The sequence below is a fragment of the Pangasianodon hypophthalmus genome, chromosome 3 (genome assembly GCF_027358585.1).
Source record: "Pangasianodon hypophthalmus isolate fPanHyp1 chromosome 3, fPanHyp1.pri, whole genome shotgun sequence".
NCBI classification, from domain to species: domain Eukaryota; kingdom Metazoa; phylum Chordata; class Actinopteri; order Siluriformes; family Pangasiidae; genus Pangasianodon; species Pangasianodon hypophthalmus.
The window spans coordinates 27,525,278-27,552,937 of NC_069712.1; the positions used below are offsets into that span (position 1 = coordinate 27,525,278).

At 38.4% G+C, this 27,660-nt stretch overlaps 1 protein-coding gene across 35 annotated transcripts in view; it reads right to left on the reverse strand.

Annotated features, from left to right (window-relative positions):
• The window catches only part of dst (dystonin), a 138,705-nt gene that overhangs the window by 76,503 nt on the left and 34,542 nt on the right, over positions 1–27,660 (reverse strand). For 25 of the 35 annotated variants that reach the window (XM_053232738.1, XM_053232750.1, XM_053232744.1 and 22 more), the window contains 12 exons: positions 26,259–26,320; positions 21,811–21,900; positions 19,358–19,393; positions 15,986–16,063; positions 13,884–13,976; positions 4,528–4,694; positions 3,371–3,483; positions 2,968–3,074; positions 2,410–2,529; positions 1,613–1,708; positions 1,376–1,503; positions 75–168 (listed from right to left, as the gene is read on the reverse strand). In XM_053232738.1, coding sequence (XP_053088713.1) covers positions 75–168; positions 1,376–1,503; positions 1,613–1,708; positions 2,410–2,529; positions 2,968–3,074; positions 3,371–3,483; positions 4,528–4,694; positions 13,884–13,976; positions 15,986–16,063; positions 19,358–19,393; positions 21,811–21,900; positions 26,259–26,320 — 1,184 coding nt within the window. Of the gene's footprint in view, positions 1–74; positions 169–300; positions 1,315–1,375; positions 1,504–1,612; positions 1,709–2,409; positions 2,530–2,967; positions 3,075–3,370; positions 3,484–4,527; positions 4,695–8,065; positions 9,145–13,883; positions 13,977–15,985; positions 16,064–19,357; positions 19,394–21,810; positions 21,901–26,258; positions 26,321–27,660 lie in introns of those variants that run through there. The other 10 variants (XM_034303099.2, XM_034303070.2, XM_034303072.2 and 7 more) reach the window with 3 other exon arrangements.

Sequence of the window (27,660 nt, forward strand, 5' to 3'; positions counted from 1 at the left end):
ATAGGGTAAACTTAAGTCAAATTCCCATACATAAAGCTAGGTTTCAGAGATGTTTCTACTGTCCCTATACTTACAGATTGCAGAGATGCCCGTGTTAAGGCTAATTTGTCTTCTCCAGCCACACAGTCTCGCTTAACTCTGTCTGCAATTTGCTGCAGCATTTCAAGTCTACAATAATAAACATGACATAAGACATTCAGCTGCATGCAAAGGCAAAATATTGCAGACTGCCATTTGCTCAAGAAAAGGACACAGACAGAAGCCCTATGTAGTACCCAAGATCTCAGATGTACGGCTCACCTTCCCCCGTACACAGGGTGGTTGTTGAGATAGAACGGAGTGCTGGAGAACGGCTCTTGTGCTCCAGATAACAAATTCTCAGCAGAGCCGAGGCTTGTCAGAGTGCTGTTGCTCACGGATGACCCCCCACTACTGCGATAAACCAGGTTGCTATTCATGATAGCCAGGCCACCCAAAGGGAACAGCGTCTACCACACCTCCATCCGAGACATAATCCTCATAGCACTACCCTTCTGCTGGCACAGGGCTCTATCCACTGCCATTTATAAGCTCACATGCTGCAGCAGAAAAGCCAGCCCCCCAATCATATTTCCCTCTGGTGAAAAACACCTAACATTCTTCTCAGACAGATGAGTCGCTACAAGTTCAGACACTTACAGTTTGTTTCAAAGAGCGTGGAATGTAATACCAAAGGTGACACACCCACCTTTTCCACCCATCTCCCTCAATAGGCTTATTTAGCTGTTTTTATTGAACAGAAGACATATAATTACAAAGCTTAGTGTCCATATAAATATCAACAATGGAGGTCCTGAACAAGACCTAACACAGCACTGCCTCTAAATATGACTTAGTTTTTCTCTGATACGAGTCATATAACTGCAAAACACTATCCAGATCTATCCCTGCAAACAAACCCAACCCAGCTCGTTTGAAAACAGAGCTGTATCAGCAAGCAAATTACTGAACCCGAGGGCACCGATTTAAAATTGGAAGAAGAAAGCAATGAAAAAAAGCAATGGGCAAGTCACTAACCCCATATGAGATTTAACTAGCACAAAAACAGCGAAGCATTTCCATGTTCACATCTATCACCCTTTATGATTTACATGCTTTACATCACTCAACCAAACAAAACTTCCTCATGAAAACATCAAAGACCTTCTCAGTGCATTTTACAGATTGATTTCTATTTTACAAAGACAATATCCAATTGTCTAAATAAATCTAATTTACAAGCTTATTGCCTTGAGTCTTACTTTGCCTTTGTCCAAAAAGGTCTGAACGTAGTTTTCCCAGATCTGGGAACCATAAAAAGCTCTAGTGATGGAGAAATAAAAGTAGAGATTCATACCTGTCGACCTCAGGCCTTAGGCTCTTCTCTCTCTCAAGCATGGCCACAATCAGCTTGCCCCATTCCTTCTCCACATCGTTAGGGTGGTAACCCTCCGGTAACTGAATGCGACCAAACTCGATCCACACCTGTATCATTAAAAGCACATTTTAGGGATCTTCCGGAGAGATCGTAATCCTATGTAATCCCATAAACAAATAGAGAATATGTACATTGAATCTTTTGAAGCATACCAACCTCTAACATCTTATAAAGATGCTTGATTTTGGTCTTTTCATTCTCCTTCAGTGGGATTTCACTTTCCTTGAAGTGCAGGTATTGCAAATAAAGTGCCTGTAAAGACAAAAGAAAGAAATCATTAGCAGCTTGGTTTACAATTCCTTTTTTTTTAAAAAAAAAAAAACTGCACTCTTATTAAAGAAATATAAAAACACTTTTAACTGATATTCACACAAGTGCAGCAGAGCTCTTTTCAACGCCACACTTGTCTGAGCAGAGGTTGATCTGTAGTGATATTTAGTCAGGTTTTAATACTCATTAACATGAGAGGGACGCTACATATTCTAAGAGTAAGCTGGCACTATGCCCCAGGCTTTCGTACAGCGTCTAATGAGAGTCAGCCACACTGCAAATCTCTCCAGCTGCTGAACACAAAAAGCATAGGTACATTGTAAATCTAATCTAATCTTTCTATTCTATAAGTCTATATATATATATATACACACACACATATACATATATATATATATATATATATATATATATATATATATATATATATATATATATATATGTGTATATATATATATATATATACACACACATATATATATATACACATATATATATATATATATATATATATATATATATATAATAAGTCTAGCATTCTAATAAATCCATTACCATTTTCTAAATCCACATGCCTCTTAACATAAGGTAGCCTGCAGAGATGCCTGCTTTAAGGCTAATTTGTCTTCTCCAGCTACGCAGCCTCATTGAACTCTGTTTGCAATTTGCTGCAGAAGCCTTACCTTAAGTTCCACAGGGTTAACGGGAAAGTTTCTGTCTGACATGACAGACACATTGTGTTTGATCCACTGGCTGAGGTAATTGACCATATTCTGGTAGTCCACCCATTTAACATCGACATCCTGCCAGGAAAAGAAGTAATTCAGGATCTTGTTTTGACCTGTTTGACCTGAATGCAAACTAAAAAAAATCTACCTAAATATTATTATTATTATTATTATTATTATTATTATTATTAGGTCTCGCTGTAGTAACAGCCATTCAAGCTCTTGTTTCACTGTGAGGTGTGCAACAATGCTCTGTGGCCAATCATTTGCAGACATGGCATGTGCCAAATTCTTCTGTGTAAAATTTTCAAAATAATTCCAAGACTGAAACATTGTCCCAAAGCTGCCAAGCCACTAGCACTGTTTTGGCCCTTAATATAACATAAGTTACCTAGAAAACAACTACTGACTGAAATAACAATAAGGGGTCATCACAATAGCAGGTGCACCGATTATGCTTTTTCATAATATATGTTATGTTGCTGAATGTAAATCTTGCTGCTCTCTACTCACATTTGGACTGATGCCCTCAACACCCTCGGGTACTTTAGGGAAGACATCATATAATGTTGATACATAGGTAATGACGGACTTCTCATCTGGAGATGTGACATCCACATCTGTTCAATATGAGAGAGAGAAGTTAGAGCAAGGGCTGCATCTAAAATGAGATCACATTTCTAATGACAGACAAAATGGCACTCAAATTCCCTGAATGAAACCCTAATTGGTAGCTTCTTTGTGATAAAAGTGGGTACATGTGGAAACTGAGAACTACTTGAAGTGTAATTTTACATAATGACAATAAATGATCCAGGGCAAGCTTAACAATCAGCTGATTTTATAAGCTCTCAGACTTACAGGGATCATACACTATAAAAAGACCATAACAGACACCTGTGTCTATGAGACTTACCCTCCGGATCCAGCAGCCGAGCCACACCCAGCTGCTCAGCCACAGTGAATGCATGCTCCAGGTTTGTTCTGCTACTCTGTGTTGATATTTTGCTCATATCCACCAGGTCAGGCCTGACAAGAAAAAAATTCTTCTGATTAGATGATGCTGCTACAAGTAACTAAATTACCACTGTCATATTCATAATGTTATCCATCACGAATTCCCTCTCTCAGTACACAGCGAGCACTGTTTCGCTTGTTCGTTGTTCTACATGTGCCTTTGTTTTGGTTCGAGTCCTGTCTCCGCCCCTGTCCTGTCATTGGTTGGTTGCCCTATTGTATTCATCTGTTCTGTGTTAAGCTCTTGATTAATTTGTCTATTTATATTTTATTGTGTCTTAGCATTTTCATGAAGTCACAAATTGTTGATTGCTTCATGTGTTTCTGAGGTTTTTCTGTTTCTGGTGTTTTCCAGTCTTCTCACACGTGCCTACAGAATATTCCCATTGTTAATTACGGATTTTCAGAGATGACTTTGCCTGCCTCTGTTCTGACCATTGCTATGGACATTGATGATGATTTGCCCGAATAACGCCCATGCTGAGTTTACATACTTGTACCCTGCTTCTAACCACACATTTTTGTAGGTTTTGGTAGTTTCACAGGCAGACATTTTTTAATGTGTAATAATTATTTATAGGAATACTCAGTATTATACTAATTAGATAGAATTATACTAGCTTTAATATCTGTGAACATCTGAAAGCTGTGTTTAAATGCTTTCAGATAAGTCCCTAAAATACCAGCATTAGGCCCCTTCACTGGCTGGAAACTCACAGGAGATGCCACACACAGTGGGAATCATGTGACTATCTACAGTAATACAAGTAGCACATGATAGGAGAAAGTTATATTTAGTCAGGGAAATGTGTGCCTAGGCCATCTGAATAATGAATCAGTGTTCCTGGTAAAACTTTGATGTTTGTCCCGATAGTGCTCAGTCAGTCAAAGTGATATTTAGTGATTAAAAAACAAATAAACAAAGAGTAGGCCACCATGCCTGCTGCATAATGTTTTTTATTTCACAATGTTTTTCATTAATACAAAATAAGCTGTCTGGGGCATTTTTAATATTCAAATAAGACATAATCCACTTGAACAGTGTGCATTTGTTACCTGTGCTTGTGAATGATAGCATTGAACAGCCTTCCGTCTTTCCAAGAAGTAGTGAAGTTGTCACAGTGGACCCCTACGTAGCCCTCGGTCATCTGCTGGGACCAGAGCAGAAGCCTCTCCTTTGCTGTCATGTCCTCGGACTCTCCAGTAACGTGGATGTCTGAAATCTGTCGAAAAGAACCACAAATTAACTGTGATTCCATCTTAGAGATTTTCATAGCTCATGCATTTGACATAAAATAAAGTGTCTATGTGAATTTCTTTGGGCAAAAGGAAGTGAGTTTAAACTTCCAACAATGCTACATAGTCGATTATGTTTGCACCCTTGATAAAGACTTTCAGCTATTAGCTGTGTTTCTCTCTTTAAATCATACTAGCACCACTTAAAAGTTCACTTAGTCTAAGTCAGCACAAAATGAACTTGCTGTGTGTTTCACATCCCTTTCAATTCAAAGGAATCTTTATTCACATTCAATGTTAAAATACGATTTTTTAAAAAAAAAATAATCATTTGAGTCTGGCTAGTTTCTTCATTCTTGTTGATGTGCCCATCCCTATTTCGCCTTGCCCAGCTTGGGTCATAGCTCATGTATGAGCCATGTATTCATTCTCTCCAAAGTTCCCAAGAGAAAAAACGCAATGCTTCAATTTTTTAAATGACCAAATTCTCTGTAAGTGCCAGTTTATGCTTGGCTCTCTCTGATGGATGCATGCTCAAAAGAGATAATAAAACAGCAATTTAATGTCACTTATTGCCAAGTCAATTCCATTTATGTTAACAACCAGCTAAAACAGTTAAAAGAGCATAATGCAAAATGCACACTGCTACGTTCATTGTTTCAATCCGCCTCAGCAAATATTGCCAAGAAATGAATAAAAGCAGAGGTCATTACCATACAAAAAATGACTTGCTCTCACAGTGGTGAAAATGAAAGGAGAGAGCAAACGATACAACTTTGCAAGTAATGTGTTTTCTATTTCCCACAGACATCTTTTAAAAAGCACAAACACAGAATGTTCAATTTCAGAAAAAATAGAAAGCATGGAAAAACACTTAGAATAAACATTGCTGATTTAGATTTGTTTACTTTGCAAACTTGTACAGAAATACAACACGAAGGTAATTAAATTAACCAGAATAATCCCATTTGATCTTGCCCGGTTTCATCAATCTCTTGGTTCACAGGCAAAGCTCAATTTTAAATATGCTTCATGACTTTACATAAACACATTATAAATCACAGCTTTTCTCACTTCTCTCATTTTACAGTATGCCACTATTGTTGCTAACTGATATGCCAGAGCTGTCAAATTTCACTATTTTCACTTGGAGCATTCACCTCAATCGGTTACTCTCAGTTCAGAGGGGCAGCAGCTCTACTCTGAGACTCTCCCAGACTGCTGAGCTACTCACCCTTTCACAAAGAGTAAGCCCTGCCACCCTGTGGAGAAACCTTATTTTTCTATCACTACCCACAGCTTGTGTCAACACACTCTCAGAAAAAAGGGTAATAAACTGTACCGTTTCTTGGTGCTGGTGTGGTACCGTCAAAGGAACTTCTTTTATATTTATCATATCCATCTTTAACCTAGAAAGGTGCATATCGTGCATAACTTTAAAGCTCTACTCTAAAAGGTAATTAAGGTCCATTTATATAAATCATTTTAAAAAAAATTTAAAAGGTACACTTTCAACCTTTACAGATAAAAAAATATATATTAAAGGTACAAAAGATGTAGATGTTCCACTATTGTAGGAAGGCTTTCCACTAGATTTTGGAGCGTGGCTGTCGGGATTTGCCCATTCAGTAACAAGAGCATTAGTGAGATCAGGCACTGATGATGGGCAAGATGGCCTCAAGTGCAGTCGGCATTCTAATTCATCTCAAAGATGTTCACTGGGGTTGAGGTCAGGGCTTTGTGCAGACCCCTAGAGTTCTTCCACTCCAATCTTGACAAACCTTGTTTCCATGGACCTCACAGGGCCAGCGTCATGCTGGTACAGGTTTGGGTTAGGCTCCTATTCAACCTCTATTGAACGCCAGCCACAAAGTGAAGTGTGTTGAATGGGCCCAGACATACACAAAGGTGGATTTCCAAACAGTATTATTCAGTGACAAGTCTCTTGATGGACCTGATGGATGGAGCAAGGATTGAGTCAGAAATGAGACAGCTCATCCTCACAGACTAACGCCAGCAAGGAGGTAGTGTGATGGTCTCTGGTGATTTCCTGAAGGTGCAAGTTGGCTGCAGATGCTTATACTGGATTTTATACTTGAACTTTGTACCATGGTACAAAAATAAGCCTCTGGTTCAATGGAAGATTACTTCATGAAAGTGGGCTTCAGAAATGCCTGATGAAGTGGTCAGTAATTTCACCCATTCTGAATCCCACCAAGAACTTACAAAACAACTAAATTTATGTCCCTAGATATCAGTTTTCTTCAAAAGGATGAACCGTGGGATGCTATTTCAACATCTACAAGAATTATTCTCCCTGCAGAAATTCTAAATCTAACCAAGTCTGCAGATCAAAGTCTCACCTTGGTCATATCTAATCATGGCAATTATATCAATAAGTAAGTTCTTTATCTTGGAGAATTGTTAAATAGTGATCATTACAACACCTATTTATCAGATCTTAATATTCATGGTTACAAATTCCAGGATGTGAATAACAACCACTTTCATGAGCTACTGTTCTCATAGTTTTGCATGGTAGCATGACACAGTGGAGAAAGTTTGCAAAATTGCAAACATATCAAATATTACAGGAAATTTGTACATGATCCAAATGTGGTGCAGTTTTCACTAGTGTATATTCATTTTTTTGGAGATGTCATTTTATGGAGTTTTGCATAATAGCTTGACACACACTACAGTTAACTTGGCTACTTTGTTGTCCCTAGGTTTGATACAGGAAAATAATTGTGTGGATAGGTAATGCTTTGCATGTTATTCACACTACATGAGTAGTGATGAGCAAATTTGTGTTTACTTCAGTCACTAATTCTGTTCCCTATTATAGTGTTCTGTACGGTCATTCCAATTTTCCAGTGTTCCAATGCCTTTAATTACAGAGTTATTAACAAATTAACAACGTTAAACATGATTTGATATCTTTTGATATCTTCTAACATGACTAAGCACTTTTGCTACACTCTTGGAAAGCATTCCTATTTGACTCTACATGGAGAACAGACCATACAAAAGAAAAATCTTGGAACCATGTTACATACATTATATGGGTGCACGATCTGAAGAGGTTATACAGAGAATAACACGAAACACAAAAAGCCTCAATCTCAAGTGCTGCAATCATAAAAGCTTATTCTTTGGAAAGCAGTATAATCCCAAGGAGTTGATATCAATTAGCCAGAATTTAAAATATAATAAGACAGAGATCAAAATATGAGCAAGATAGGGTTTAGAGACCTTTCAAATCATATCTTGTCAAAATCCTTCTAGTTTTCTGATAGTGTAATTTCACCACAAAATGAAAAAGATGCTATTATGAATTTGCTTAGCAAATTTTTACCTCATGTTGATTACAAAAGGCAGACTTTTTTTGGATGGTGTCCAGAGAATTGTGGGAAACAGATCCTCCGGAAGATGTGTAGGCCCTCCTCCTCTTCCTGTGCACTTGGATGTCACATATAATCTTTGACAGCTCTCTTATGTCTTCCCACTGATGATCCACACTGCTCCTACCTGAGCCGTGTCCCCGCAATGTACGGAGCAAGTGCTCCACAGCTCCAAAACTTGCTGCCCTCCTCAGCTGCCTCTGAACTAGCTTCTTTTCCAGGAGCCCATCCTTTGGAGCGATACATTTAGAGCTCTTGGTAAACCTGTGGAGGTTTTCTTCTATAGTGAGCCAGCTTCTATCTCTCTCGGACTGTCGTATACATGGTCTTCTGCCAGTTTTGACCACCGGAACTTCTCCAACATAAACACCTTTGTCCGTAGGATCACAAAACGTTTCATTCTTCTCAGTTTTGCTTTGGCTCCTCAGGGTGTCGTCGGGTTGAATTTCAACTGACTTTCTGCTCTTTCTTCTCTGGAAATACCGGCGTCCTCTGAGCTCCTTGGACATGGGGCTGAGCGGAGCTTTAGAGGGGTCAACATAACATTCATCTTTATGCCCCCTCACACATCCACAAACATTTCCCATTCCCGACTGACTCTCGCTTTCTTCAAATACAAAGACCAGAAGATCTGACAGGCTTAAGGGTTCCCTTATCCTGGCAAAATGCAGTCATTTTCCTCTTCTATTTGCAATTCAAACAGCCTTCTAAGCAGCCACCCTGAGCAATATTCTCTGGTAAGTTTCTTTCCATGTCCCAGGAGCACTCGGTTGACACGTTGCAGAGCTCACGTTCCTTCTCCCAATCCGCTGAGCTCTCTCGGCTCAGTGCCGACACACTGGAGTCCGCAGTGACCTTTGAAACTGCTCCCTTTGCCCTGCTAGTCCAAAACAAATACCATAAAGGCAGCTTGGCCTGGAGAAAAAACACTGTTCACAGGCCACTAACTCCCACTCAGTCACTGCTGAGATCATTCCACTTCCTGTGAAGTGCCCACAAGGGCAGTAATAGTAAGTCTCCCCAGACTAATCTGTATGCAAATAGCCAAAGCCTGGGAGAGAGACAGGACAGGACAGAATGTAAAGGGAGAAGACTAGTTCACACTGTGTGCCCTGATGGCTTCTGATTGCAGTAAGCCACCTGTGAAAACGCTGCTCAGCAAATTGAGCCGCTCGGATCACATGAACCGGCCTGAGAGAATCACGGCCTATCATGCGGGCTTTAAAAATAACAGGGCAGCGTGGCTTGCTCAACAAAATACTCTGAGGCTGAGGTGACCCCCAGTGACAAAGCTCTTTCAACTTTGTTTTGTTTTCTGTGATACATACTGGTACAAAGCCTAGGGCAGATTGTACAGGACTTTAAACAAACAGGCCTTACCAATGGTGCTTGCTGATTTAACACCATTCTAACTAGAAATATCGTATATATATATATATATATATATATATATATATATATATATATATATATATATATATATATATATATATATATATATATTATATTACAGTTTTCTTTGTGTGTATGGAATTTGTGTTTATTTTTATGTTGGGTAGGTTAGACTTCCTGGGAGTTTAAGTTTTCAAAAACTTTGGGCTCCACTAAAAATCATCAACGGCTAATTGTTTGAATTGTGAAAATAATACCATAAGATAACTAAACTAAAAATAAACAGTCACATGGCAATAATATTTTTTTCGTCGACGACAATACTGTATTTAATGGTGCATCAATAACAATATTAAGCACTGACCTAAGTACCTCAAAAGATATCAGTGTGTATTTAAAAATAAATAAAACCATTTTATAAAAAGGTATCACAAATATCCCTGATATGTATCCATGATATATCATACAATCATATCATCCAGCCCTATTCCAATATATTATTTATTACACAGGTAGCAACTACAGATAACAAATGGACAGGAAAATGTCTATCACTTAAATGCCAGCTCATGGGAATCAGGAATATTAATCCTCCACACACCTCTTATAAAAAGTCTGTGTGTCACACACAGTGTCCATATTAACCCAATACAATTCTTAAGAATTTTAGCGCACTCTTACCTTGAAAGTGCAATAAAGAATTAGAATAATAAAACAATAATTAAACAAACCATAACCCTTGAATTCATTTATACTACTATATATTATTTAATTATATTTTGATTATGTTGTATTTATTACTATTATGTTTACTATTGTTGTTATTGTGTTAATGTTAATAATAATAAGAAGAAGAATAATAAACAACTACCACCATTTTATTTTTTTTTTTATACCCTCTGCTCAATTTGGTCACCTGCCCATTCCCACCCACCAGCTCTCCTCTATCATACGACAACCAGGGAGGGTGAAGGCTAACATGCTTCATCCAAGACACTTGAACCAAGCCGACTGCATTTTTTCAAACCACAGAGCAGCGTAACACACTCTGAGGAAAGTGCTATCTACCTTCTTCTGCATACATGAACCTACAGATGCCCACAATTGGCTAGCCTCCCTGTGATTGACAGGGGGGAGAGAGAGAATGCCATCCCTCCCAACCAGAGCATGAGCAATTTTACTCTCTTTTTATCCTGGCCACGGAAGGCTGTGGCATTGTTGAGATTCTCCCTAACCCTTCAGTTTTAACCCTTGAAATGACCAAGCTTAAATTTTGACGAGGTGATGACTTCTGACAAGGTGATGTTGAGTAAATGTAGAAATTGTTAAAAAAAAAAAAAAATTACATACATTTTATATATATATATATATATATATATATATATATATATATATATATATATATATAATATATATATATATATAATATATATATATATATATAATGTATATGAATATCATTCTGAAATAACTTTCAAATTCATTTCAGCAAAGCAGAGGACATTACAAAGTTCTTCTTTAATATTGTTGCATGAGAAAACATGAAATACATGCATATGCTATGACTAATGCACCATTTATACACCCTTTATTCATTAAGATCAAAGATTGTTCAGAGTAACAAAAGGGAGCATTGTTTACACTTGCACACAAAACACCAAAAACCAAAGAGAAGTACTGGGAAAGAACCGGGTCTTGAGGATGAGTCACAAACAAAATACCTGAAATGGTCCTCACTAAATACCATTAGCTCATAATTCAAAGGAAAAGTATATACGATTTGAGTTCAAAAACATATCGAGCAGCAGCTGGACTCGGACATCACCCGTAGAGCTGGAATGTGCAGAGAACTGTCGAAAAATGCTGCCACATCTACAGAATCAAGAGGCAACAGGCCCACAGCCACCAGCGGCTCATGCCCAACGGCTTGCGTGAGACTGACGGGGCAGGTGTTTGGCACACTTTACCCCACGCTACCTGTCAACGTGCTTTATGAGCTCAAATGTTATTAAACAACCTGAGTTGCCACACCTATCTATTGGGCATTTTTTTCATCCCTGCACAACTTCGGACCTGCCTCGAAAGCCTACAAATATTAGCACTTCATCTTCAGCTCAGCAGCTAGATCCTCAGTGTTGTTTGGGTGTAGGAGATGCTCTGAATTTGATCATGTGCACAGCTGAAGACGCTTTAAGCATTCCTGACTGAGTATATAACTGAATGAGTAAACAGAATCACTGAGAAGTGCTGCCTTGGGAGCTGGCTTCTCTATACTGTGTGGGCCGGATGTGACCGCTAACATTCTTCATGGAGCATGAAGTCAGCGCCAAGAATATTAATAAACACAGTGAGAGAGAGACAAGAAGAAAGAGGTAGACAGAAACTGACAGAGACATATGCAAATGCTTCTGAGACCAGGAGTATACACAAGATAATGTTAAAGCACCTGGCCAACAGTGCAAACAGTCTGGAAGCCCAATGACCACACTCAGGTCTGTTAGCAACTCAATAAAGGCTGTGTTTGTTGTGCTACAAGCAGGGGCAATCTCACAGTGTTTTCACACTTGGCCCAAGTGTGAAACCAGAATCAATTCTGAACTTGTTTGGAGTCGTCACCGCATCTGAATCAATAGCGTAATCCAATACAACATCTCGGTGTACAAAAAGAAATACTTGAAATGTTGTTCTTATTTATTTAAATGCATTCTTCAATTGGTAATCTAGAAGGCATCCGGTTTTACCTGCAAATCACAACATGCCTTTCTTAGCAACTGTAATATGTGCGATATTAAATAAGGTAGTGTGAACAACTAGTCCCGTTGTTTGATGCCCAACCCTGTGAGCAGATCATTTTCACATACTGTCTAGTCTGTGTGGGAGTTCACATCTGTATGCGAGACCACAACATCGAGTGGACCAGAAATTGGTGAGCGAGGTGATGTGGCTGGATTTTGTTCCATTTCTGACACATTAAATCATAAAACATGTACCACGCTAACCCCCAAGCTTCCATGCTCTTCAAATTTTTCATGAATAGAATCAGGCAAATTGTTTCAAATATGCTGCCTGCACAAAAGAACCCTGACCTACGCAAGTACATGTTTGACTGCATCAGTCATCAGTTTGGAGACTCCATGAGCCCTTAATATTTTCTTTCTAAGGCAACATGACAAAAATCTACAGATATCTCAAACAGAAAATTCTGAAGAAAGGGCACATAATTACCAAATACTTGAACACATAAAAAGAAAAGCATTTTATTTTTGATAGCCGCAGGCTGCTATCCCGAGTATGATCTAAGTACGTCAATCAACTAGCATAGCCAAATTCTAAAACGATACAAAATCTTTCATCATACGTGTTAGCACACCACAAAATATGAGTGAAGCTTGACAAGGAATGTTCCTGCAGGCAAAGACATTAAGGTGATATATAGTAGATTGGAGCCTGCCCTTATTACTCAACACCCTGCACTTACGTGTGGAAATCACAGACCCAGTACGAGTATATATATATATATATATATATATATATATATATATATATATATATAAACTATTACATGCTATTTAACATTTGTCACCACATTACTGCAAAGCCACACACTGTCAGGAAAAAAGTTCTACACATTTTACAATGTAAATGCATCCTTAAACTTACATCAATGGTCATTAAGGTCTGATTATTTACCTTAAATTTTTTCTTAAAAGTGCATCTGAGCTTTCCTACTATACTGTAAGCCTAAGAGAGGAATTATCTTTACCGCTGTCTCTCTACATGAAACACAGAAACTGACCAATGTTTTTTAATGTTTATATCAATACAAATATTAGAGACAGGAATAACGTATGTTGTTCCTGTGGTTGGGTATTTTGTTGTGAACGTTGTTTGTTTGGATGAGGTTGTTTTGACCTCTTGTGGTTGGAAAATGAACTGCATGATCAAGAGAGCATTCATTTTAAGGAGTGCTGCATAAATTCAAACTGTAAGTCACGTCTGCTAGTCACTTATAACACCAAACACACACACACACACGCACACACACACACACACACACACAAAGACAGCCTGTCTAGTGGTAATTCAATAATCAACTGCGTGGATTAACTGCTCACAAACATTAACGAAAAATATAATTTTTAATATATATTTGAATCCATTTTTTTTAACCGCCACTGTAATGTATGTCTTTTTATCTTGTTCCAATCTGTTTTTAAACAATGTCATTATTTGATTTGTTATTATTTATTTATTATTTCCTACTGCAGCATCCATAAGAATGTGAAGAATGTGGCAAATCTCAAGAAACCAAATGAACAACAATGAAGAGTTTAAGGCAAGTGGCCAGGTAAAGATTAGGTAAAGGTAAAGCACACTGACCTGAAAGTGCAGAATTATGGTCCATATTAACCCCAGCGTCAGCTTTGGGTTGCCGTCGGTGATGTCATCATTTCTGATGTTCACTAGTTTCACCTGTGGAAAACACACATCAGTGTGAAAAGATCTGCCATTTCAACACCTTCTATCCAGAAATTGTGCTTTTAATACACTGAGTCATATTTCAATAAGGTCAACCTTATTAACTTTGCTAATGTCTCAGCTTTTTCAGGTATCTAACACTATATGGCTGCTTGATCTGAATATAATGACTGTGCTAGAAAACGTGCGCCATTTGCATTCTACACTACATCAGACATTTAGTTTGTGCTGTTTTAGAGTATCATCATTGCACAGCGTCACAGTTTACTCCATTGTAACACAGAAAGACGGGAGAGAAGTGATCCGTTACATGCTACACACTGAATTAATGTCTCACCTGCACTAAATTAAAAGGACACCTACTTCATGCCCACACTCAGTAACCATTTAATCAGGTCCCCCGCCATGTAAGTGGGCACTGACTGTAGTCCATCTGTTGCTATGAACAGTTTGTTCCCTCCCTCTGCTCAGTCCATTAATTTAAAGCCCACCACAGACTGCTGTATGAGAACATCCAGCACCCGATAACATCTCGGCGGTGGTCACATGGGGTCTCAAACTGTGCAGAGTGACAGATGGGCTACAGTCAGTACCTACAAAGTGATCTATATGGAATGTAGACCTGATTAAATGGCAAATGAGTGATGGAACAGGATAAATGGCTCTAAAAAAACTGTCCTCCCAGTGCAAGTAAGCGTATATGGCGATATCGAGGACACTTTGTGTCAGATGGATGAGAAAGTAAAACATCATCTGCACAACTAGTCCAACCCCCTCACATATTAGCAGCTTCTTTTTGGAACATGTTTTAAGATCAGTAACAACAGTTAAGGAACAGTTATTAACAGATTTTCTTGTAATACTGTTAATCTTATTGTGTTATCCTTTGATACTGTTTCCTGAATAAATACAGACAGATATAAGACTGAAGAGAACAGAAAAGTGGGCGGTTTTCTTATTAGAGTTAGTGTGTGAATTTTATAAACCTCTCATGTCGGCTTCAAACCTACCGCAAGGTTTGTTCTGCGTACCAGACTTCTGGATTTTCTATATCAGTAAATATTTTTTAATGTAAGGTTAGAGTTTTTTTTAATTGCTCATCACAACAATCAAACCGACAGCAGAAAGTTTTAAGAGAGACAGAGTTCATCAGCGGTTTTAACATCGTTGTGCATGACATCGTTGAACATTTTACAGTTTGACTTGGAAACCCATTTTGACTCTGATGTGCCATCTAGTGAATGTCGAATTTAAAACTTCTGGGGTCCATTTTGTACATAATTTGTACATTAAAAGGGGTCCCTGGCTACAAAAGGTTTGGGAACCCCTGATCTAGAGGGCCTTTATGTGATGTGAGGGAATTGCAAGCAAGGTTCACGTCCAAGCAGACGTTTTTTCTGCCTAGACTAATACGTTATTGTCCGTTACCGGCCATAAGAGGGCAGTAGAAGACAAGGAGAAAACAGGACACTAGTCTAACACAACTATCATTCGGGAACAATGGCTTCTTTGGGGGCAGCTGTTTACCCATTAGTAGGTTTCTTTGTTAGTGATGAGAATGGATAACAAGGTTATGTAGCCAGCTGTGGTAAACCAGAATAATATAAAATGACTAACAATGACAGATCATGTGTTTGTGCTTTTCTCTCAAAAACTGTAGCAGGCACATTGGACATTTCATGAATCCAATGCTTAGAATTCAATGATGGAATTTAAGGGATGTGCCGTAATTGCAACATAACTTTGGCAAGGCTTGCTTTCCTTGAAAGACAATAAAGGGTCAAGATTTAGTATCTTCAAGATGTACACTATAAATTGAGTGCGCTTCCTTTTATTATTCCCGTCGGTGACAAATCCAAGTTCTCATCAGCCCGAGGCTATTGTGAATAACCATCTGCATCACAGTGAGATCATGAGTTTCTATCTTAGTGGCACACTTATGAACAGCAGTATTTGCTTGATTTGATGATGAAACCGCTGAAGGAAGGCTTGTTCGGGCTTACCTGCCGCCTTTTTAAGTAGTCCAGTGCTATCTGTACATTCTGCAGTCTGTGGAAGCGCATGCGGCCTTTCTCCCGAGGCTGTGAGAGGCAGACAAGGGGAAAGAAGAGAAGGGGAAATGTGAGTGTACATCATTCTGCAACACCTCAGTTATCAGCTGCACGTACTCACTGCATCCTCAGTAGCATAGGTTTATAGCTTTCTGCGGGGGAAAGAAATACACTGACCCCTATTTCTTCAGGGGTCATGATGTCTATCAGTCCTGGACATGTTCTGTAATTATACAACCCCATGCAGGTGAAGCTGAAATTACTCTGCCAGTGATTTAATAAGCATTAGGGATGCATCGATACCTTTTTTCGGACCGAGCATGGGTACATGTTTTTCGATACTAGTCAAAATAAGTATCCTAGTTAGTATTAATCAATCAATGTTTATGGCGTCTTTAATAGAGAGCACGAGGGCAGTCCATTTGAGTCTGCAGCGCAGTATCAGTATAAGCAAGTGTGCATATCTCAGTGCTCAGTGCTCGCAGAACTGAAGTGTTCTCCGCACTCTCGCTTCACCTTTGTGTGCGCACCACGCTCGCTGATCACGTTCTGCACGCTCAGGTAGCCTGCCCTCAGGCTCTCTATTAAAGACACTGTTTCAACATCATAAGATGTTATATGTAGATATTGTACGAAGATGCTGTAGTAGCTCCTTTTGATATTTTCTCAGAGCACAGTATACAGTCTCCTGTATACTCCTTTCCTTGGATTGCCATCTTTAATCGTGAAATACTTCCAGATCACCGTCATTTCATGTTAAGTAGTGTAGCATAATGGAGCATCACCTGGTATAGGATACTTTTTACGTGTACGAGTGTGAGTAAATGAGCACGACATCGGGCTAATATATCGGACCAATACTCGATACCAATATCGGTATCAGTGCATCCCAAATAAGCACGAGGTCACTTAAAATGTAAAACGTAAACCAGTTCACAAACTGGATTGAAACCTTAGACATGTAGCTGCTTGTGAAGAATTATGGAGAAACTCTGTGATGTCTGAAGTCTGCATTGTTGGACAAACAGACCGTGTGATGAAAGAGCAGACAGCCAGAGGCAGAACAACTGGAGCACAACGGAGCTATAGCATGAGGCAGTCAAGCAAAAATGACAACTTCTTTTAAAAATCAGATGCAAACAGCGAAGGAAAGAAGAAGACAAAGAAAGAGTGACACGTGTTATAACAGGATGTATAACACACTTTACCATGCCAGCGTTTCTCCATTGTAGCCAATGTTCTAATAATTGTTACCTTCGAGGCAGATTAGGGCCCAACTGATATGGAAAATGTGTCACTAATTATGGCATGCTCATGCACCAGTTTTGCGGAACTAAAAATGTCGGACAATATAATTTTATGCAGTCCAATGGAGCAAATTTAAAGTGCATCCTCTGTTCCACTTTGCAAATGTGTTCACATCAATTTCTGTCTTTCATGCGTGATTCGATATGTCCACTCCCAGTCACTGTCGAAAATTCATGTCTGAATGATGTATGGCTCCCAAGAAGAAGGGGTGCAAAAACTGTTAGATTTAAATATCTATATTCAGTCTTACAGTACTGATTTGTTTTTTTTGTTTGTTTCTTTTTTTTTTTTGTACCAAAACTTCAATGGTGGGGCATTGGAATATGTTAGCATATAATGGGATGTGATGATGACCATGAAGAAGTAAATACAGAAATAAAGAGATGCAGGATCACTGATCTACTTTGAAGTTCACAGGAAAGACACAATGCAGTCTAAATAAACTACACCAACTCAATTTTGAAAAATTTCTAATCCTACATTCATACTAGCAAGCAACAAAGTGACAAGTGACTGTTCTTTTTTTTTTTCGTAAGCACACGACACAGAGCAGGAATTTCAGCGTCATTTGGAATTGTGATTTTCTCAATTTTATGCAAATTAGGTATGATGTGTTAAAGTGACAAATCTAAACAACTGGCTCGAATGGTTCCTCATACGGCGTGTGTGGTCTGATGTTTCTTTAGGTCCCCACTCACAACTAGTTCCTACCTACAATTAGTTCCCATTCACTGTCTGATGTGCAAAAAAATGGAAGACAATTTTTGATCTTTTCCTGTTATATACGACCTCTATACTCATTACATGTGTATAGAGACATTACAAAGAAAAATAAAGCTTGAAAAAAGTAGCAGAGATCATCTCTGGTGAGTGTACATAGCTAGTAAAGCTACCTTGCTTTGCTAATCTACCAATAAAGCTAGTATGAAGCCTAGCACATAACATGTAAATCCGACTTAAATACATTTTAACCAAAAGTGGTGTGTATAAAACATCTAGCGGGCTGTGGGCTATACATTTTGGCTACTACCGTTTCTAATTAAATCTATAAACAGTGCACGCCCATAAACGACAACAGTAGCAGTCACTACACGCCCACAAGAGACAAGCTACAAGCGACACGAGTGACCTGTCACTTGCTAGTTTGAACGTAGAGTAAAGCATCCATCATTATGTGACCGCTAGAGAGTTTGAAAAGATTTTTTGTTCCCAACAAGTTGCACCCATGTATTAATGTGATGGCCAGGCTTGGATTTATATACAATATTTTTGCATGCTTAATGTTATTAGTGACAATATTAATGCTGTATCTGTGTGATTTCCACCAACGCCCAGAAGTCTGATGAATCTTAAAATCAGCTGATATTTTGTTGGGCCCTAGTACAGGTCCAAACACTGTACTTTGTTTAGGTTTTACAGTATTTTGCTATGATTGAGTGAACGATTGATGACAAATGGACACAAAACAGAAGTGAGTTTGTTGCTGTTAGATGCAACAGGCCACCCAAGAACTAAAGACTATGACTTAATTCCACAGCGCATTAAGGAAAACTGAAGATTTCTATGATGTATTAAAAACTACAAGATTTTGGAAAGCTGATGTATGGGATTCTTCACTGATGTCACCAAAATGATTGATGAGCAATGAAGCGCGAGGAATTGTAGTCAGGTCGTTTAGTTCACAAGCTTTATAAGACGCATTCTGAAGCACTCCATGGCAACCCCATCAATGGCAGAGGCTCTATTCATACTCAACAGCACATGGGCTTAAGGATCCCTGAAGTAAAAGTGCAAAACTTAAAAGTCTTAACTTCTAAACTCCTACAGTCCACCATCGAGAAGACGAGCTTGCTGGTTTTGCCACTCTGATTAACGGTCACTGCACACTCTTCATTAGTTGTGTTACAGAGGGGGAGGAGGTCATGTGACCAAACCTACCCCCTTATCATCATCATCATCATCCTCCTCCTGCACACGGCCATGCTGCTCAACCGTGCATGCTTCAGCTGAACTCACCAACCGTAACGTCTTCAGAAAATTGCGCTCCCTTGGCTTAACCATGGGAGAGCAAGCAAGAACGAGAGATAGACAGAAAAACAGACAGACAGAGCACAGATGAGATCGAGAAGACCGGAGAACAAATGAAACGAGATGAACAGAGAGAGAGAGAGACATAAAACAGAGGAAGAAAGAAAAGAAGAAACAGAAACAACGGTAAACAAAAGGAAGGTGACAGTTTCTCAGACAAGGCCATTTTTACGTAGTACAACTGAATTTGGAGTTAAAAAATACTGATTAAAATGCATTTCTATCTATTACTGTTCACCTGTTCCTTTTTTTTTCATTCTCCCAAACAAATTCCTTACGCCAGTGTTTCTTTTGTGTCTGGTTGAAATCCCTGAAATCATCCTCCTAAACAATAATCCAGCACCATGCGTTTCTGCACCGAACTGCACTAAAAACCTTTTGTGTGTGTAATCTGCTAAACATGTTACACTGCTACATCTGCTACCACTCCTAACTTGTTTGTAGCTGTATCATAGACGATGACTACGAAATGCACAGAACAGCATGGCCTTGCTGACCAGAACTAAATCAAACAATTACCTACAGTAGAGGCTGAACACTGCCACACTAGTGAGTGTTTTTTTTTTTTTTTTTGCTCCTTGCCTTGCAGCCTTGCTCTCTTTCAATTTATAATAACATGATAAATACTGTCAGTCCTTCTCAAAAATAAAAAAAGAAGAACAATTAGGAGATTTGATTTTTGTTCCCTTTCATTTTTTTGTTATATATACAGTATATACAGTGAGGCCCAAAAGTCTGAGACCACTTTTCTTTCCACATTTAAAATTGGAAATAAACAGTAGGTTTTAGAATTTTGAAATATTTCAAAGAAGGTAAATGTATTTAATATTCAAGATTCTGCACTATTTGCTGTGTGATATTGACCATGTTAACTGCTTTGTACAAAAAGGTCAGATTTTCCTCATGCCTAATCTCTTCTACTGAAGCATGTGTTCAGCCGACACTCTGATGGATTTGATCTAAAACGGATCACAAGATTTTGCATAAACTTGTGGAGTCCATGTCAGCTCGAGTGCACACTACAGTAGGTTACTACAGTAGTGTTAGCGACATCATCAGCGGACACGGCAAACAATACTTTTCAGGAATATAATTTTTGCTTCAAAATATGAAAGTTCGTCAGATAAAGATGAAAGGGAAGAAGGGAGGTTAATTTTACTGGAAGCACCTTTAACGGGAATGTACAAACCAGTGCCAGCTAGCTGACGTGCTATAAAGTGAGTGTGGCCTCTTCGGGATCTATTTCCGCTAGCGGAGCAAAAATAAACAGAATATTTGGCCAGATTGTGCCTGAAATGTCACTTACTCAATATTAATTTCTTGTTTGTGTATAAAAGCAACATCACATGAGTAAGAGTGCGGTTATACTGAATATAGGCACAGCTGTGATTAGCTATGGCCAAAACATAGCCATGCTGATATTCAGTATAACTGCACTCTTGCTTGCTTTCATACAATCCACAGAAGCTTTGGTTAAATTTATATTAATGTGGTTTCTAATATAAAGTTCTAGCCCATATTTAGCAAAGGATTTACAAATCTTAGGAATAGAAATCCCTAAAACTTTATGTTTAATTAAAGATGTTGTCTGCTTATTTCATCTACTGACCAACAACGATAATATTAAAGATTAATGTTAATTTTATAGGAATTACAATAACTGCGAGACTAATTATTATGATTACCGCAGTATTGCGTAAGTGGACCAACTGCAGTGATGGATATATAATTAATAAGCAGAGGTCTGACATATTGAGAATACCTGGTGTGTGAGTTAAATCTTACTTCTCAGTCTCAGTCTCCCCTATCTAAAAATTTCAGTGCTGTAAACATTAAAGAAGGACTGTGTAATATCTAAACCCAGTTACCATTAAAATGTTTGTAATGCATTTTAACACATGTGAAAGTTCTACATCTTGCAAAACAGTAGCACAATCAGCAGATTTATATTTACAAAAGGTATAAAACTGTGCAAATACAATCTGCAGATAAGAGACATAGACCAAAAACATTCATTCTCCAACTGCACACGTGTTACAATCTTGTTTAATGAGCAGTCTGTAGGTGAACTGTTTCAGAAACTGCGCAGCAATGTTAGACGCACCAAACACTCATTCATGCATCAATCACATTACTGAACGTAAAAGGTTATAGCAAGTTAGACGTGCTATGTGTTTTACAGGCTTTATTTTATTAGTGACACACAATAAATGTGGACTGCTGTGACTACAAAAGGTACTGTGCTGGCCCTTAGAACATTGTGAGGGTACCACAAGAAAGTGCTAACTGACGTGATTACAATATGCCAAATACAACAAGACAGAAGATAATACCTGACAGCAAATAATATGTATGAGAGCTAGACAAACAACTCTACTCACCAACTTGTCACCAGACAGGACCTCCAACAATGAGATCAGGTTATGTCCATCTCGCAAATCCTCATATAGGTCGTTAACGTGCTTTCGTACCTGGACACACAAGAGTTATACATTTTACATATTGCTGGAATAAATATATCAAGTCTGGTCTATTTCGGTTGTTTCTATTATATAAACAATGGGAATCATTTATCAATCTTTTAGTAAAGTCATGTGTAATTTTCTTCAGCCCTAAATTTCCAAACTCGTGGCCCTGCCATAAAGGCCCATAAAAGGCAAAGTTCACAGACAGCTGAAAACAAACAAAATGATGCCTAAACAGCTAAACAGCTTCTCCTAAATGATGAATCTTGTGAAAGCTTACAGTAATGCAGCTCAGACATTGTAGTGTTGGCCAGTTACAATGAGGGTGCCATTTCTTTTGCCTAGTCTTATTTGCCTTACTTCATGGATACAGTTTGAACAATAGGCATCAGTACTAACGTTATTTACTCATCTTTAATTAATTATCCATATTAATACAATTTATCTTGAAATTATAAGCTTCTATCCATCTGTCAATTCTGTGATTTTAAGATATTGAAGACACAAAAGATTTTCAATTATACAAACTATAACATTTTAAATACTTTTAAGCACATTTGGTGTAAACATTTCTCACTTATATTCAGTGTGATGTAAATAACATAAAATTAGTCTTGTATTTCCTATATATTGGCTGCATTAGAATGGCCATTTTAAAATACATAATACAGTACTGTTCATTTATTCATTTATATCTAGGCTGGATTCTTACTAATGGCTAATGACAGAAATCTTATCTTCAGGCCCTTGAATACTTCAGTCTTACACTACAGATTTCACATCCAGGCACAGGGTCAGTCCCAAATGCCAGACTGCCTAAGTCACTCAGCATGCTGCTTCACTGACCCACTTTTACCCAGACCCTCTCCCTCCTAATTCCTTACAGTCACAACTGCGCAGCTAAAATAGACCAGAGGCCTTCAGGTCCGAGTCTCCTGCCCTCTGCATGTTATTCAAGACCCCAGGCACCCAGAAGAGATCAGCTACAATCACATGGCATCAAATTCATTCATTCATCTTCAGCTTTGCTCTTTTGTGGAGCCTATCCTGGGTATGTTGGGCGTGAGGTGGGAAATACAGCATAAACACACACGCATTTGCATACTCATTCACACCCAGGGTAGCCATCACGTCATTAGGTCTAGATAAATGACAACCCTTCACATGCCTCCCCACAACATACATGTTCCATTGTTTCTAATAGTTTTCAAGTTATTTATAGATGCTTTGTTTAGAAAAGAAAAAGTATATACACTCTCAATGTACCAGTACATGGTTTCCTGCACAAAAAAAAAAAAGATGGAAAGATTTATATAACCACTGACTTTTATAACTGATTATCACAGTGATTGTAACTGATTAAATCTTGACAGGCATTTTCGTTATCATGAATATCATCACTACTGCTGCATTCCCTCTGTGAGGCTGCCATTTTTCTGTTCATTTGCAGTTTTGCTGCTGACAACACAAGGACAGACGTCTAAAAATTCCACCAAACCTGAAGACAGCAATTCATACGTTTAATTGTAAATGTGTTCAAATTAGCAGTGCTATTTGTGCTTTAAAAATGCACAGATTTCAGTCCTATGGTTCAACCTATTCACAGAACTTTAGTCAGGTATCAAGTTAAAGTTCTGTGTAAACTGTTTAGAACCGAACCTGTGTTTGTGGTCAGTATCATGCTGAATAAAGTTTTACCAATTAGTACTTCACAAACAATAAAAGTATTAGTACTCTACCAAAAATGCAGCATGATTAATATAGCTCTTTTTTATTTGCACATTCACTCCTGCACTGATTTTCCTCAGGTCAACTACAGAATTGTCTGAAATCAAACAAGGCCACATCTGTGTTTTAGAGAAGGCTGCAGTGTTCTTCTAGCCAGCCTTTTGTCAAAAATACTGCCATGCTTGTAAATCAAAAATCCTCTTTCCAGAAGATATTCTGCCACTATTTGTCTCATGGTCAAAGAGCTGATTTTGTTATCAGAAGTATTTGACCAGATTTCTGTCTTATTTAAAGGGAAATGGTCTTTAATGTTCATGAGACAAAGCCCTCTCTGGCCCTTCCACTGTCTATTCCACAACATTTCCTGTCTTCCTGTTCCTTCGCTGGCCTTTTGAAGGTGACACCTTCTTGAAATTCCGGTTTAGTGTGATAACAATTTCCTTCTCTGGCAGATATTTGTCACACTGTGTGCCATCACAACATTTCCATCCACCCAAACACACCTTGATCAGCTAAATATTCTACGTTTTATTAAGTTTATTAAGATAGTTTGGGAATTTAATAATTTCTTTTTGCACAACATTATATATTTAATCTATAATACAATCACTAACCTTCATTCCAAAAAACTTAGTTGTGTTTTTAACTAAGCTGATAAGTTAGCAAGGTAAACAAATGCCACAATACATCATTGTCCCATGAATTCAGGCATAATTGTTAATTCTGAAGGATGTCCAACAAGCCATCGCTTGTTCTTTCACCTAGGAGGAATCTGTTAAGTAATCAGTCAGAGTCAATACATGCTTGGGCCCAGCAGATAATTGGACCTCATGCAGAACAAATGCTGGAAAACCAGCTTAAAGTGCTTTTCTGCATGAACCACGCCTTGCTAGTGAAGCAAGAAAGGATTCTTTATAGCAAGGCTAGTAAATCATCATCAGGTGTCTGCAAGTAAAATATATATATATTTTTAAGACTTTTCAGTACCACTTTAAACCTATCTCAAGATTAACAGTGGTAACAGTGTGCCAAACGTCATCATAATAAAAATCATTCTTGGCCTCAGATGAATGCACACTGTCTCACATAACAGTATAATACTGTGTAATTTTACATTCAAGATGATTTAACCTGTAACCTTATTAAGAATCAAATTTGTGAAATGTTTCAGAGGACTTGCTGACATTCTGTGCAACTGGGGAAGTTATTTAAGTCATGACCTTTTCGGATCATCATGGAAATAATATCAGTATATCTTCTGTAATTATTAGTGCTTCCTTCCTCCCTTCAGCATACTCTCCCTGTGCCAGTGTGGCGTTCCTCCGGGTTCACTGCTGTTCTCCCAGCTCCCAAAAACATAGAGATGGATTAGCTACTCTAAATTACCCCTAGGAGTGAAAGAGTGTGTGAGTGTGCTTGAATGGTGCCCTGCAATGGTCCCATCCAGGGTGTATTCCTGCCTCATTCCCAGGATAAGCTCCAGATTCATCACAAACCTGACCAGGATAAAGCAGTTACTGAAGATGAATGAATGAATGAATGAATGAATTGCAGAAGTCATGTTTACTATGGAAGACCATGACACACTATGTATTTATGTATTTTTGTCTCTTCCCCCCATTTCAATACACTTTTTAACATGTCCTCATCAACTTTCCCTGCTTAAGTGTGTAACACCTATGTCACAAAAGTGGCTACTTGAGGAACAAGAGCAACAGGGGACAACAGGGAGCACATTTTAAAATAAGAACTCACTTGATCTCAGCAGTAGGCAAAAACCTGAGAGAAGTGAGCTTCTTGATGGTTTGCATATTAAATTTACTTCAGTGTACAGAGATTTTAATGGATGAGTGCAATATTGCAACAAAGAGTAATATCAATTTACCACTTTTTCAGACAGGTACTGGGTTTTCAAAACATCTAAACGAAAGTTCTAATGCTTTGTGATTTTTCCCCCCAAAATTTCTCCCTAATTTAGCCAATTCCCACCCATCAGGCAGCTCTCTCCCCTATCAACACTACCGCTACCAACCAGGGAGGGCAAAGGCTATCACGTGCTTCCTCTGAGGCACATGAAACCAATCAAACACATCTTTTTGAACTGCTGCTCATGCAACGTCAGGGGGCAGCATAAACACTCGAGGGGAAAGTGCTATCCACCCATTTCCCACTTTGGCTAGTGTTGCTGTGATTGATAGGGGAAAGAGAGCATGCCACCCCTCCTCCCTCCCTCCCTCCCTGAGAGCATGGCCAGTTTTGCTCTCTTGGACTCCTGGACACGGATGGCTGTGGTATCATCGGGATTCAAACTCACACTCTCCGGATGATACGGTGAACGCTTTCCTGTTGCGCCACTCCGAAGCCCTATGCATTGCATTTTTAGAGAAATGTGAGCATAACATACTTTGTGTATTCGCTTTTCACATTTCTGAAATCTACACTGAAGTCACGCACTTCGTGTAAGATAAAAAATGATCATACTGAAACTGACTCTATTATCCCACAGGAAGTAATATGTCTCTAGTTTGTTGTAATAACATGTTATCATACCGCAGCCATTCTATTTTTCCTCCTTTATCCAATCCTGCATTTTCTACTGACACCGCCCCTACATGACACAAAAGATAAAGACCTACCTTGAGGAGATGCTGGTTGATCCATTTCGTAAACGTCTTTTTCTGCACTCTGTCTCTTTCATCTGTAAAAACAATAAGCTTGAAGTTAGTGTTGGCTTGACGTTTGTGCTACCACTGTACACACTCACAAGGGGGAACATTCTATCTGTATATTTATATATATTAAGATTATAAATGTAGCACTGTAATAACAGGATTATTCATTTCCGTTTGTGTATATGATGAGTCAAACTGGAATTAGCACATAACCTGGAATAATCACAGTAAATCCAGAAGTATCCCATATACTGGAATTCCCCTTTCTGCATGGCACACCACACTTCTGTCCTCCAGCATTAACACAACTCTTCGAGCCCTCATTTATAGTCTCATATAAACCCAGTGTATCATAATGATGACAATATTTTCTCAAAACATCTAGGATCAATTAGTGTGCATTATTTCTCATACAGTACAATAACTATAATTTTGTACAATAAAGATGGAAATAATTTTTAAAAAAGTCATTTTGCTTCTAAACTAAGCTCAAGGGCACAGTTTCCCTGCTATGTGATTCACATGTTCTAAAAGGAAGGATAATTATAGAAAGCTAAATAAAAAGAGTCTTGATCTCCATGAGGCACTGGCTCCATTACGTACTTCTCCTGACCACAGTATTTTCTTTTTCCTGTAACCACGGCGACAGCCTGTCCCATACCCATGTTTCATGCCTCACATACAGAAGCACGAGTGTCCCAGTTAATTCTGAAGACATATGGAGAGATTTCATCATAGCCAGTACCAATCCTGCTTTATTCACAGTGAGAGTGCTGCACAATTCATGAGGCTTTGTAATCATTATTACAATTTTTGCCTTCCATAATTAATTCATTAATATACGGGTGAGATGAACGATGTACTGAAAATTTGATACCTTTTCCAATTCTGCACTCTGGTGACCAGTTCAATTCAATAACATTCAATACTTTAGATGTTGTATTTTTAAAAAACCCAACATGATGTATGACAATAACTTTGTATTTTGCCTTATAGATGAATCAAATTGTGCATGTTAGTGGAAAAGATGGGCTCCAAGAGTGAAACTTGGGCATACTTTTCTTACCTTGCTGATTAAGACACAAATTGTGTTATAAATCCTTCCACTGTAAAACAGCCAAGATGAGCAACTAGGCGAGAAATCTGCTCGACAAACATCATAACCTCGACTTTGATTCGTCAGGTCAAGCGGCTAAACGTTTTATCGCAAGCTGATTCAGGTATATGATCAATTGGTTTTCCTGTGCAGTGACTCGTTATGCTTGTGATGCTGAGTTCACTTTTTAAGGTTTCTAACATCACATATTTATTCTCTCATTTTTATGGCGTGAGAGTTTGAAGGAGCTTAGTGTCCAAAACCAAGACA